Raw genomic sequence first — 15,479 nt, forward strand, 5'->3', positions numbered from 1 at the left:
CTAATATTCATAATCTAGTTTTTTTGTTTTAAGGTTTTGAGTATACAACAGCTATACCATATCAACAACATGTATTGGGATAATAAATATGGCACACATAGCATGGCTCTAGATGTAAGTCATAAGTTTTCATACATAGAGGGTTATTTTCTTGAATATAATTTTGATTCAAGCTATCCTTGCCTTCATGTAAATATGTGCTTTAAATAAATTAATGCTTGCTAGTATGAGAGTCTTGATGATAGAAGACTCTAACAATTCTTTGAGCATTTCCTTCTTATTGGACGATGACTCCAGTCACAACACAAGTATCATTGTACTCAATTTTTCCCAAACCACCCAATAATATTAAACTTAAGTATCATTGTACTCAATTTTTCCCAAACCACCCAATAATATTAAACTTTGTAAATGAATCAAATATTGTTAGAATGGGATAGACATTTCTCTTTTTATATTATTTCCTAACCGCATAATGTGATTTTTCTTGATGCAATATTCCTTTTTCTATCAATGATATATTGAAGTCCATGAACTAGATTGATTTTTTAGAAATTGAACCTCCTCTCATTCATTGGAATTCAACTTTCAAGACTTATTAATGAGTGTGGAATAACATTTTTTAGAGGAAAACTTCCAATATTCCTTAGCATCATTATTCCTTTACCTTTCAAATTATTGTCATCAAATTCTTTTGCATTAAAGTACATATATTGGTTGTTTTTGTATATTTTTTGTTGTTCTTTTGGCTCAAAAAGTATACATTAAATCTACCCATGGACAGTTTGTAGTTACAACCGATTTTTTGTTTTCTCTCAAGAAAATATGATTTATTTCTCCTTAGGTTTATTATTTTCATTTTGACACTAGTTTTCCCCTGAACGAGTTATTTTATGTGTTCTATGTGGGAACATTCTAAGAAGTCTCATATATGGGATTATTTTTCTTCTGTCTTGATCACATCCCCAAAATTAGTTCATATCTCAGTGAGGGTCTCATAAGTTTGGCAAACTTGAAGAAAAAGTTTTGTTGCTGCTAAGGTATATATTATGTTGTAATGTATTCTTGGAAATATAGTATTCACTAGATCAAATTATTTACTAGTTTGTGGGTTATAGTTTCCTCAAAGGAATTATTATAAATTAGGGTTGAGTTAGAGAATTGTATGTAATTCAAGTATTTATGTGTATGTTATCTCAAATTGTTGGGAGGGGCCGCTAAACTCCCTATATTGTAATATTTCTATACTTGACTACAAATTTGAAATAAGGCATTGGCGCTTTTCTTTCATGTACATAATGAAGAATGAGTTCATTACTTTTTTCATTATACATGGAAATGACTCCAACTTTGAATTAACTTTGGTGATTATGATTCTATGAACTCGCTGTTAACTAGGATCCATTTTGTGTATATATTTAAAACCTAAACTTTTCAAGTTATGAAGCTTATAATAATAATTTTTAGTCAAATAATGTATTCATATGTATCTCACAATGCCTAGTCATTTTATCCTTTCTCACCTATATGATAATACGTAGACCTTTTTCAGTAAGTGGTGATTCTAATATTTCTCTATTAATTCCAGTAGACTATATTTTATCCTATCAACCACACTTTCCATGTCCAAGGACAATTTTATTGTACATTTCTATAATTCATGGAGTCATTGCACATAGACCAAAAGTGGAATGTGAGAATACCAACAATATTACCTCTTGTTTTTAAGTGTTAATGTTTCTTAGAGTTTTGATTCGATTTCCAATGTTGCTACTAAAAATTTAGACCCATCAATGATGATTCATTGAAACATTTCACTATTTGATAAAGGAAACTTCATATCTAGATTCTAGAAAAAATTCTTTGTGTTCATACACTTTGTGAAACATGGATTCTCACAAGAGATTATATGTTTTCATGACATCATTGTGTCAAGTAATTCAACACTCTACACTTTTTGTACTTGTATTGTTAAGAGAGATGTCCAAGTTAATGTCAAAATGATATAGTCCTATATCCTTATGCGATGTTATTGAGCCAAAGGCATTTTTCTTATTTTCTTGGAAGAAATTTTAGAGTGTCGTTGTTTGCATGGTTCAAAACCTATGTCTCGATGAATTGATAATAGTACCTATTTTTCAAACACAATATGGACCATCCTATGCACAATTATGTTTATGGCCTACAAATTGCTATGAAATAAACTATTTTGTTATGCCTTAATATATTTATATTATTTAGGCCACATATTCTCTAATATTTTAACATTTTCATTTTTTGAGTAAGTTGTTACTAATTGTTCATTGTCATTAGGTTTGGGTAGTGCTGGTAAATTCTTCATATTCAACCTTCAAAGGGAAACCTCCATCCTCCTTAGGCGGTGTGCCTTGATATAGATCACCTAATCAACTTAGCAAGAAAGGATGTGTCATTAATAGAGATGGGAAGACTTCAACAAATATTTGTATTGACTTCATCAAAGATGTGTTTGAGATAATTGATGTTGTGGAAAATATTCTTCTGATGGCTACATTCAGATGAAAGAAGATCGTTTTAAATGAGAAAGGAATTATCATTGCCTGATGCCAATATAATCAAGTGAGAAGCTATAAGGCTTTTGTACCATAAGTTAAAATCTAAAATATTCCTATATGATATGTTAGTAGACTTAACATTATGGATTACATATTTCTTTGCTTATCAGAAAGAACTTTATTTCTAAATTTCCTTATTTTGTGGTTATGCAGCTAGAGATTTCATATTTAAATTTACTAATGTTATATTAGACATCAGTATGTGGTCTTCCTCTCTAGTTCATACTTGTCTAAATTGTGAAAGGTTTTCTAAGGTAATGTGTTGACTTTCATCTTCCAAGGAAGATATTAACAAGTAATCTATTAAGAGAAATTCTCTACTAATTTTTGAAGCAAAATAAATGCATGATATTGTTAAACTCAAGTAATATGACAAATTTCATTCACCATGGATGGATTTTTCAAGCAATATGATGATTTTCATGTCAAAGTAACATTTTCACAATCATCTAGGAGCACCACTTGTGAATTTTAAAAGAATATAAAAAAGGCTTTTATATATTCACGATCATCCAGGAGTGAGACATGGATGTTGTACGTGCACAAATCCTCTTAATGAATCTGAAAATTATCTCCTACAAATTTTTATCCTAAAATGGATGGACGAAAGTGTGGATTCAAAGGTATGTGACTTCTAGAGGGTTCAATTTGATGGAGGAGAATATCTCATTAGAGATTTTAGCACAAGTCCTAATTAATATGCCAACTTACGGAGTCACATATTACCTCTAAGTGGTTTCAAAACTTATGCACCAGCTGAATAATAGCTCAATGCAAGATAATAGGTGGTGAAACCCTGTAGGGAGACATGAAAGTTAGGCTCAACCTCAATATTTGTATTTGTTGGAGTTGTGCTTATTGATGCCCTAAAACTATATCCAAGAGAAAATTTAATATAAATTGTACCTTAGTTAATTGAGTTGGGTTCAACTATTCAGGCAGTTTCAAGAATTGCATTGATTCATGTTTCATAAGCCATATAATGAATGTATTCTAGGCAAGCCAACTCCCATATTCTCTTCCCTCTTCAAGTACAATAGTTCCACAACAATGTATGCATCCTGATTCTTAAGAATAGAGTGATGTACATATCAGATCAGCATATAGAAAAATTTATCATCTCCATAGTGAGTGGGTTAAGGTTAATACACTAAAGATTGACCATAGAAAGGGAGAATGTTATAAAATGTTCATTATTTATTCACTATATATATATATATATATATATATATATATATATATATATATATATATGCACTCCTGTATTTTATTAAATTTTTTTATGTTTTTCCAATTTTTAAGCAATTGGGATGTTGAGTTATACCATAATGTAGATAATATTATTATTCCTAGGTTTCACATATTTTTGTTTTTGGAATTCTTTCCACACACCTTTATTTTGAATTCTCTTGAACACATCAATATATATATTCAACATGTCCAAAATTTAAGTTGATGTGAAAGAAAAACTTATTTTTCCATAGAATAGAATAGTGAGTAATAATATGCTAATGTTCATTATATTCTTATCTTATGTTCTTTTAAATATTTTGATTTATTTGGTGGCTATTCAAAACTCCATATTAGGGGACTCTTTATTGGTATGATGAGAATTACAAGATTGGATGTCTTTATTGTGTTCCGTCTCCTTAGGATGTTGTTGTCTTTTTATATGGGTTTGATGATCCCAAATGTATTGTCCTTGCCTTTTGTTTATTTCATATTTTTTGATTTAAACATAATGTGGATTCACCATTCTTTCTAAAGTTCAAATCAGATGTTTCTATAACTGATAATGTCATTTGTAAAGGGACATTCCAACTGGCTACATATTTTGAGATCTTAAGACATTACAAGGAACACACTTGAAAAATTTTCGCATATCCAAAATAAAGTCTACAAGACATTAGTAGTATTAATATTGATGAATATAATGGAAAACATGTTCCCTTGTGGTGAGGGATTTTTGTGTTTATAAATTTGAGATATAATTTTGAGTTGTACTTGTCATTAGTTAATGAGATGTTATACATAATTTTCATGATTTGGAAATTCATTTTCTTAATCAAGTGACGATAAGATATCTCTCAATGGTAGAAGAACCTAATCTCTTTCAATATTTTTTTTTGTTTTTTTTGTTTTCTTAATCCATAGAATTTCTTTTGATATATTTTTATTTCCTTCATCCAATGAAACCTATCTAGATCACAAAAATCTAGTAAAACTATAAGTTTTTTTGGAACATTATTTATAAAATAACTATTTCTATAGGGAAGCATAGTAGGATCACAAGTTCATGGAAAATATAAGAAGTTTACATGGACCTTTCTATTTGTTTAGCACTTAAATACAAGAAAAAATGGTTAGCATTAAGCATTTTTCATGCAAATTTGTTGAGTGAATGACAAATATGTGAGTTCTATAAATGTGGAAAACTTGGTTTAACTTTTTTCTCTACACATTCCCCTTTTCCCCTTTGTAGTTGGCTAGATTATTTGAAATTTAGTATCTATAAATTTAGAACATAAAAATATTAAAATTCAATTCTATGATCAAAATAATCTCGAATGAAAGAAAATGAATAAAATACAATAAATATTTTGAAGTTTAATTTAAAGAAAGTTGACATGTAATAACTTTCCATTTGAAATTGTCCATCGTCTTTATTTTAAGAATGGCTAGAGCATAAGGGTAAATGATATCTCTTTTCACTTTTTCTATTAGGTTATTGGTACGTGGTTATAGGGAAAATGATGAGAATGATATATTTTCAAAGGAGAGGATGAATGACATTATGATATACATAAACTTGTAAGTATATGAAATATTACAAGAAAAAAATTATGTAAATCAACATTGAATATTTAACTGAAATCATGAATCAAACTCAATCTCATATTTGATCATTTCATTTGAGATCAACATAAAATCATAAGGAATTTTGAAATTGAAAATCATATATGATTTGATCAAAGGTCAAAATATTTAATGATCAAAATTTTGAAGTATATTAAAAATTGTTCAATGATATTTCCCAACATAGTAGAAACCAATTATCAATAAGTCTATCAAAAAAAATGAAAATATAACATAATACTTAGTCAATGTTTGAATTCTTATGTCCATCATCATCATTATTATTTAAATATTACATGGTCATCATCATTTTTTAGAATAACATATTAAAATCTAATGGAAGCTTCACCTTTATATGCTCACTATAAAGGGTTTTTCTTGGTGTCTAAAAGACCTACTTTCAATGGGATTTCTTGTTCTTGAATAAGTTTTTATTCTTTTCCTTTTATGATATTAATTGGTTTCATTTCACAGAATGGATGAAATAACAAGTGCTTCAATTTCTCTTACAAGAGGCATTGGCTACCAATGATAAGTAACCACATGGAAAATCTATAGAACTATAGCAAATTTATATGATGAAGCAATTAGCAATCAATATACTTGTTATATGTAAGGTTTTAAAAGCTATAGTTAGTCAAAACTAGGAATATTTTAGATATCGATGGATGAAAAAAGGATGGACCTAAACCATCCTCATAGACTATTAATTTTTTTTAAATCCACACATTCGTCCGAATTTTGGCAAGCCTTCTGACATCACAATTTCCATGCCTAACAATCACAATTTCCACTCCTAAGCAACACAATTTCTATGAAACAAAAATTGTTGTCTTTAAATGAGACAAAATGATGGTTTCCATTGAAATTCTACTGCCACAAATTGTGATGATGATTTCCGTCAAACTTCTGAATATCAAGGAGATGTAGAAAATATGACTGTAAAATGTTTGAAGTTTCGTGAAATCTATTTTTTGTTGTTATTGATCTAAATGATTGTTGCGAGACAAAGGGCCTTCAAAAATTGGTTCAATATTTAGTAGTGTTAAATTGCAATAGATACAAGGACAAATTTTTGAAATATTAATAAGTACTTTTAATGATGTAGAGCTTATTTTAATAATTATAGGTTATCATTAAGCAATTACACTTAAGAAATTCAACCACAAAGTCATAAGGACAATAGAGATCACAATGCACAAAGAGGCACAAAGAGAACACAAGATTTACCTTGGGAAAACCCACTTAAGGGAAAAACCAAACAACCTTTTCCTTGGAGAAATTCTTCAGTTCAACAAAAGATACATCTAATGCACGTAGTCAACTATTAGGTTAAATTGACCAAGAAGCTATGATCAAACATAGTCAAGCAACAATCTAGTTAAGTCAAGTCAAGTCAAAATTATTCCCTTAAAACTTCAGCCCTCACTGATCTACATAGGTTGAATTTCAGCCTCTTAGAATATGCGCAAAAGCTCGGCCTCCCAAAAATTTTGACCTATCTACAATTTTCACGTGCCCAAATAGGATGCCTAGAAATTTCCCAAAAATTCACACCGGTGAGGTCAATAAAGAAATAGATAGATACTAGAGATGAATTTGTCCTTCTTTTCCTTCTTTATCCTACTTCTTCTTCTCTTGGATTCCCAATAATTATCTTGTCTTGTATGGGGTCGAATGATTCATTGAGGAGGACGTCAAATTATCTATATATAGTGATCTGCCTATCTAAATGGGTGTGTCTCTTCACTAGTTCCGACATGACTTCATGGAGGGCCAACTTGACTAGTTTGGAACAAAAATTCAAAATTCAAAGTACAAAATTTTATCTTTTGAATATGACATGAGGAACATATCTTATAATAATTGTTTCAAGGGCTAATCAATAAAATGACATGAATAATAGTCTTACAATTACATTATACATTTCAAGGCATAAAAATATAAATTATGAAGATCGATCATAGCTATAAAATTCAACTTCTCTATCTTCCTCCCTCTATCCCCCCCTCTCTCCCTACACAAGCTTTGTATCCATCACTCACCCTCTCCCCTTCTATACCTCCCTCCTTCTCTACCACCTTCTTGTCTATTTCCCTTCCTCTCTTTCTCCATACCTCCTTTGCTCCTTCAATCCCTACTTCGTAATGACCCTCTTTTAACCTTGTCTCTCTCTCCCCCCTTATCTCTCTCCATCCCTCTCTTTCTCTATCACTTCCCCATTTCTCTCTCTCTCTCTATATATATATATATATATATATATATATATATATATATATATATATATATATATATATATTCTTCCTTCTCTATCTATCCTTTCATCCCTTTGTTTCTCCCCTGCTCCCTGTCTCCCTCACCCATTCGTTCTTCCTTCTAATTGTATCTCTATCTCCCTCCCTCTATCCTACTCTCTACTCTCCCTCACTCCCTATGCCTCTGTCATTGTTTTCGCATCCCACCTTGTCACCTATTTAACTCTCACTCTTCCTCTCTCTCCCTCTCATTCTCTCTCCCACCCCCACAACAACTAAATCACTCACTCCCTCCACTCCCTTTATCTCTATCCCTCCCTCCATCCCTCATTTAATACCTCCTTCACAATATCCCCCATCCAGCTCTTTCTCTACCTTCCTCCCTATATCTCGCACAACTCTCTCTCTCTCTCTCTAACCCACCTCTAACCCCATCTCTACCCTCTCTCGCTTCTGAACCCTCTTCCGAATCTCTCTGACATTTTGACTCTCAATCACTCTTTCTCATTCCTCCTCTTTTCTCCTCAGACACCCACCCATTCTAACTCAATCAATTTGACGCATAGTATTGTAGCATAGCATATTTATAAGTTAACAATGTACATGAGAAAGTCGGGGTGAATGTCCATGATTATATATATATATATATATATATATATATATATATAAGTCTAATAGAAAAAAAATCATTTATTGATTACAAGGGGATTAAAAATAGATAAATATTTTTAATTGTTGTATTGGGGTTGACAAATAAATAATTGTTATATAATAAGAATAGAGATTGGTGTAATAATTAAGTGGATAGGTGTTTATATTTTGAAATATGGATTTTATAATTTTAGTTTAATTATCAATAATTATTAGGTGGATGGTAGAGACTTAATCTTCAAAATGTTTTTTAAAACATTCTTAGTAGTAGTAATAAATCAAAATTTGAGATATTTTAAAATTATTTATGTTATGTCTTTTTAGTTAAATAAATTAATTAAAAAAAAACATCATATAAATATGGGTTATGATTTTTTGGATATATGATATTAGTAAACCATAATATTGATCTATAGTAATATCTATCCATAGTATTATAACAAAGTCTATTTAAAAATTTAAAAATTCTATAATAAAATGGAGGAAAATCTTTATGGTTAAAAATCTTAAAATATACATACATATATATTAATTATTATAGTTTAAAATAAATCATAATTTAATTATATTTTAGATTGTTTTCTTTTAAATGTTGACCATATAAGTGTTTTAATTCAAAAAGAGTGAAGGGAACTCTACTTGAATGGTCCATGAGGCACAATACTTGCTAAGGTTTTGCAAATGGGGTAGCAAGCTAAGTGGGCTTGATTGTGGGAAAAACTCCACAGTTAAGGGCGCTTGAGCCAAAGGGGATCTGGGATGGGTGACCTCCCGGGAAGTCCTGGTTATTGGGTGCAAGCCCCAAAAGTGATGATTGACGCTATGTGATTTATTTCACTAGTTTCAATCCCACTTCTTCACCCTGTGAGCATCACCGGATGCAATGAGTGCTAAGTGGATTATTAAAAAATCATGAGAAATTAGTAGTTACGACTATCTCTCATGGAAATGGTCATAAATGGATGACTTACTTAAAGCAGTTGAATCCCAAAAAAATAATATCTAACCACTAATCTATTTGGTTCAAATTAGCATTATTAATTAAATAAGTATTGCGTTATTGAAAGTGCTCTTTAACGGATCAGTTGATCTTTAAAAAGGTACAGATACATCTATAATGCTATTTCAACAATAATATCAAATAATGAACCAACTATTTTTGCATTAATTTTTACAATCTATTTATTGCGAAGTTTTTACAATATCCTCTCATTAAGTTTGATTAAATCTTTGCTTTTGGATTTGCGAAAATGCTTTGAACCTATCACGATCCTGTCATGTATGGAAATCTGTGTGCGCCATTCCTGCTCTAAAGACAAGACAAGCATGGTGCAGTCCTACTTCGCATATAGTTGATAGCCATCGTTGATAGCCATGTGCATGGGATACAAACTACGAACGTCTCAGTTATTTTTTATGTCTCCATCCTTTCTTTTGCCCTAAAATTCTTTGATTATCTTCATTACTGCTCAAGTGTCCTTTAAACCCGTGCTTATCATCTGGCCTTCAATTCATTTTTCATCCTTTGTGCGTCACCGCATCCATCATCCGTCATGCGCCAGACAAGCATGGCGCCGTCCTACTCCGCATATAGCTGATATTTAGCTGTGTATGGAAATCACAACATGAGCTTGACAAAGAAACAATATAGCCATGTGCACGGGCGACAAAAACGTCATTAGTGTCACCCACTTTCACGCCATAATTTCGTAAATTACTGCTTATCATCTGACCTTCAATTCCTTTGACCGCTCCCAAAGAACAAAGAACAATCTACGTTCTTCGCCTTAGTGCAATTGTCCCAAACGGTTATATTTACTCAGCTACGGCTTTTTCACAAGATTTCCAAGATGAGCGCCACATTTTCTGAATTTCCGGGAGTGTGGTGTACCGTGCACTCTTTGTTTTCACGTTCCCGCGCCGCCGTTTCGAAAGAAAAAGACCGTACGGTGGAAATGTTTGTCAATGGGTGGCCCTATTTACATTCCCGCTGCTCCTTGATATGCGGAGTGACTTTATCGTCAATCCTTGAACTTTATTGATTCAAATTTCTATAAATTCACCTTTCTCCTCCTTCCCGCTGCATAACTGCCCATGTGTAGCAAAGGAGCAACCCATTTGACATTGTGGCTGTTGTAGTTACTTGAGAAATGGAGCTGGGGAGTGAAGCTTGTGCATCTTCTTTGCTAGCATTCATTTTAGGTTTACTATGGATGGCAATGGCGACACCAGTAGAAGCCGCCGCACATTATACATATTATGGGGGACGTGCATCCTCTATGTCTCAGAACTATAAAGATGCTCTCACCAAATCCATTCTTTTCTTCGAAGGTCAGAGATCTGGCAAGCTTCCTCCCAACCAGCGGATGAGATGGCGAGGAGATTCCGCCCGTTCGGATGGATCTGCAGTAAACGTATATTCAGTCATCCCTTCACCTGCACGCATTAAACAGTTTTCTAATCTGGATTCAATATTGGCATCTGGATGAGCTCTATTGATGGTTTCCTCGTTTAACATTTGATTTCATATTAAATTGCATTGCAGGTGGATTTGACGGGAGGATATTACGACGCAGGAGACAATGTGAAGTTCGGTTTGCCAATGGCTTTCACGACTACCATGCTGTCATGGAGCGTTTTGGAATTCGGAGAGTACATGGGAGATGACCTCGACCATGCAAAAACTGCCATCCGTTGGGCCACAGATTACCTACTTAAAGCCGCTGCACATCCCGGTGTTCTTTACGTGCAGGTAATGCATATATTCCTTTTACGGTACAAAGAGAGGAGTCATGTAGCATGTACTATGGAATATATTGACAGACTACAGGTACTATGGAATTAGGTATATATTGACTGACACTGCAGAATGTAATATGGAATAATGGATATACACATATTGATACATGATGAATGGTGCAAGTACAGGTAGCTGATCCGAATATGGATCACAAGTGCTGGGAGAGGCCCGAAGACATGGACACACCACGCAATGTCTATAAAATAGATGCTGAACATCCAGGCTCTGACGTTGCCGCAGAAACGGCTGCAGCTCTTGCAGCTGCGTCATTGGTATTCAGCACAACGGACCGTACTTATTCTCAGCTTCTCCTTCAAACTGCAACGCAGGTATAATAACAACGATTGAAAGAGCTCAAATTCTCATCTTTTCATTCACCTCACCGTCTTTGTTGTTTGTTGAGACAAGGTATTTGATTTCGCGGATAAACACAGAGGCGCTTACAGTGACTCCCTCCAGTCCGAAGTGTGCCCATTCTATTGCTCTTACTCGGGATATCATGTGAGTGCTCCATCTATCTATCGACAATATATATGAAGTAATAGAGAATAATAATATGATCCTCACGACATCGTAATCTTTTGCTTGCAGGACGAATTACTGTGGGGAGCAGCATGGTTGCAAAAAGCGTCAGGCAGTGCATCATATCTCACCTACATCCAATCAAATGGCCAGACTTTTGGCGCGGACGACAACGTCAATTTATTGAGCTGGGACGAAAAGCATGCAGGAACCAGAGTTCTTTTGGCTAAGGTTAAATTATGCACCAAACTACAGTCATGCTCCTAACTATATTGGATTAAGCACGCATCATTATATCTGTTTCAGCAATTTTGTTGTTCACCCCAAATGTTGCCTTCGGTGTGCAGGAAGTTCTGTCAGAAAATTCCAAGTCTCTTGAGGAATACAAGGGCCATGCTGACAACTTCATTTGCTCTCTCTTGCCCGGAACACCATCCTCTCAGGCGCAGTACACACCAGGTTAATCTTCATGAGAATCCACAATACTGACTTTATAAATTTTATAGTTTTATCTAGCCGGGGCTGAGCGTACTATATTTGTTTTGTTTGGCCGATGATTAAAGTCTAGGCTAACTTATTTGATTTGAGATTTTACAGGGGGGCTGCTCTTCGACATGAGTGATAGTAATTTGCAATATGTGACGTCCACAACTTTCCTGCTTTTTACTTATGCAAAATACTTAACCGTTTCCAACCAAGTGGTGAGATGCGGGAACATCATAGCTACTCCAACCCGGATACGAACTCTTGCGAAAAGACAGGTACAAAAACTGACTACTGCTTTTTTATGCCTTTGGGGCGCAGACGGTGCTTTTAGGCGTACCCGTGATCGTTATCTTCTAAATTATATTTCTTTACAGGTGGACTATATACTGGGAGACAACCCTCTGGGAATGTCATACATGGTGGGCTACGGCGCCAAGTTTCCAGAACGTATACATCACAGGGGTTCGTCGTTGCCTTCCATATACAACCATCCCCAAAAGATTTCCTGCAACGATGGCTTCCAGTCGTTGTATAGCAACGGTCCCAACCCAAACATTCTTGTTGGTGCTGTAGTTGGAGGACCCGATAACAATGACCGCTTTTCCGACGAGCGCAACGACTATGCGCACTCTGAACCCACCACTTATATCAATGCTCCATTCGTCGGTTGCCTCGCCTATTTGGCACAGTTCGGATCTTCGTTTTATTAGCTACAGAATTTTATACTCCCGTCATATTGCCATATTGTTCCACTGCTCAGTAACAATATCCTCCTATAAGGTCGTAATTTCTCTATGTGCTTCTGCACATATAAAATTTTCCGCTCTTTGCACCTGTTTTTCCTTTGCTTTCTTCTGGCAGGATGAAGGTGATCTCCATCTTTACCTTCACCTATTAGTTGTAGTAAAAAATGGTTTGACCTACAAGTCGGTGGATCCAATTTACAGTCCGTCAGTTTCACGTAATCTCACACTTATATTTGCAGTCATATTTGCAAAGTTTCTATGAACTTACGTTTAATTATATACACATGGTGGAGATTTCAGTATTTCTTTCAATTCCATCTCACACTTATATTTGGTATCATATTTGCAAAGTTTCTATGAACTTACGTTTAATTATATCCACATGGTGGAGATTTCACTATTTCTTTCAATTCCTTTGCTATGTACATTTCAAAACAGGACTCACATAATTACAGCAACTTCGAATTTATAAAGGGTTTCTAAATATACATACATCATCATTTAGATAAAAAAAATTGCCTTCATATGAAGGATCATCACTGCCATTACACTCACCACAAAGCCATTGGATATAATAGAGTGAAAATTTGATAAAATCAACTTGAACTTCCTGGAATGTTATTTCAACTTCTTGCAATGTTAACTACCCATCCCCTTATTCTTTTGCTTCGGGTTGGGGGATGGGTTTCATTGGGCTTAGCATACCCTTATTCTTTTGCTTCGGGTTGGGGGATGGGTTTCATTGGGCTTAGCATACCCTTATTCTTTTGTTTCGGGTTGGGGGATGGGTTTCATTGGGCTTAGCATACAATTGACCTTGAAGAGGTGGTTGTTGTTGTGGCATGGGAGGTTGGGGCACTGGTTCTGAGAGGCTGGAGTTCTAGGAAGTGCATAAGGATAGAAGGAATTGGTGACAACATTGGGATAACTGGGATAACTAGGTGAAGCTACAACGGGCCCTGGCATCGACTCATGCGGATGGGGATATGCATATGGCATGCTTGAACCTTGGTAAGGGTTTCCATGGGAAGGAGTAGGAAGGGGATAGGTGTAAGTGGAACTGGTCCCTGTTGGGTTGACTATCACCCATATGAGGCTAAGGATATGGTGGAGGTTGAAGGTGTGACATAGATCCAAGAATGGGATTCCCACAATGCATTAGCAGCACCATGCCAAGGCAGACCGGGAAGGACAATATAAACATATCATTATTGTGCATAGATCAAATCACATTTCAAAGCTACTTGAGCACTTCTTCCTCAAACTCGGGGAAGTGGGAGGCAACATCTTTACCTATGCGGGCCAAAAGTGATCTATGGAACCAATCCATATAAACATGATCTCCAAATTCAGGAGCCCTACATATGCTCCTCCTTCTACGCCATTCATGGTTAGATAGGCGTGTTGCAGAAGATTGATGGAAAGAGGTCATGAGTTCATTACCAGTGTGATATCATAGGGGTAACTAGAAGTATGACAAAAAATATTTGGCTAGAGCTGGGAAGGTGGAATGGGTGGCATGCAGTTGGTCCACATACCACTTTGGAGCATCTCTTGTAAAGGTGAATTGGAATAGACGAAGACGAATGTCGTCTTCAGTGATGGAATTGGATGAACAACACATATGAAAATATCGAACATGATTTGTGGGATCTTCTTCAAGATTTCCTTCGAAATTTGGGATGTTAGAAGGAAGTTTGGTAGGCATAGGAGGCCAACTCGGGTCATGGAGAAGAGGATCGTTATTGAGCTGGCTAAAATCAAGGAGGCTCAAACCAACCATAAAGGGAAGAAATTGATGATTAAAAACCATACAGGTAGAGGTTCCGCTTCTGGGGTTACCTTGGTTACCACCTTGGTTTTTCGCACCCACATTGAAGGAATCAGAAGAACTCGAAGAATAGGAAGGACTAGTGTCAGAATGAGGACTCAATGGAGGACTAGGAGAATGAACTCTAACTCGACGGGGAGGAGTAAGATGTCCTAAAGGAAACTGGGGGAAAATGCCACGAAGTCTCCATAAAAAATTCCTAAGGGGATCAATGATGTCAAGACAAAGATAACTCAATAGACTAAAAATGGATGATAGGAGAAGAATATCAACAAACAACAAGCAAACACCTAGTGCAATGGTGCCAAGTGTAAACTAACTATATTAATATGTTACTCTAATTCAAGAAAATGGATCCTATCAAGAAAAATAACCTCTAGCCTATAGGTGATCTAAATCCTCAACCAAGTTCTAAATCTATTGTTTTAGATGACCTTCCAAAAGACTTCATAGTTGACGGAACTTGGTCCCAGCAAGAAGAGTTATCTAGAGAAAGGTGAGGTAGAGAACTAACTATTGCCCACAACCAATCCATTTCCTATGATTGGTCAGTACGGTTACCTTCATCCCACAGGGATGGTCACATCTCTAACTTATTGGTGATCAACCACTGCATGGAAAATTTATATATGTTGACCAACGTTGTCTAGGGGCACAGGATAAGAGAGTCATCTGGATTTCTAATTGAAAAAATTTCGTGGAGGGTTTCCTGACCACATTGAACTTCACTGGGGTGAC

At 34.9% G+C, this 15,479-nt stretch overlaps 1 protein-coding gene across 1 annotated transcript; it reads left to right on the plus strand.

Moving 5' to 3' along the window:
* Positions 1 to 10,458: 10,458 nt before the first annotated feature.
* Positions 10,459 to 13,129, plus strand: LOC149140659 (endoglucanase 1-like). The gene is made up of 8 exons (XM_089453225.1): positions 10,459 to 10,770; positions 10,902 to 11,108; positions 11,285 to 11,485; positions 11,565 to 11,657; positions 11,748 to 11,909; positions 12,026 to 12,137; positions 12,276 to 12,439; positions 12,539 to 13,129. The coding sequence occupies exons 1-8, from the start codon at positions 10,507 to 10,509 to the stop codon at positions 12,872 to 12,874; spliced, it is 1,539 nt and encodes a 512-aa protein (XP_089309351.1). The 5' UTR covers positions 10,459 to 10,506; the 3' UTR covers positions 12,875 to 13,129.
* Positions 13,130 to 15,479: the final 2,350 nt, after the last annotated feature.

Source organism: Pinus tabuliformis, chromosome X (genome assembly GCF_031772625.1).
Source record: "Pinus tabuliformis cultivar Carrire ecotype Pingquan chromosome X, CPIR1, whole genome shotgun sequence".
NCBI lineage: Eukaryota > Viridiplantae > Streptophyta > Pinopsida > Pinales > Pinaceae > Pinus > Pinus tabuliformis.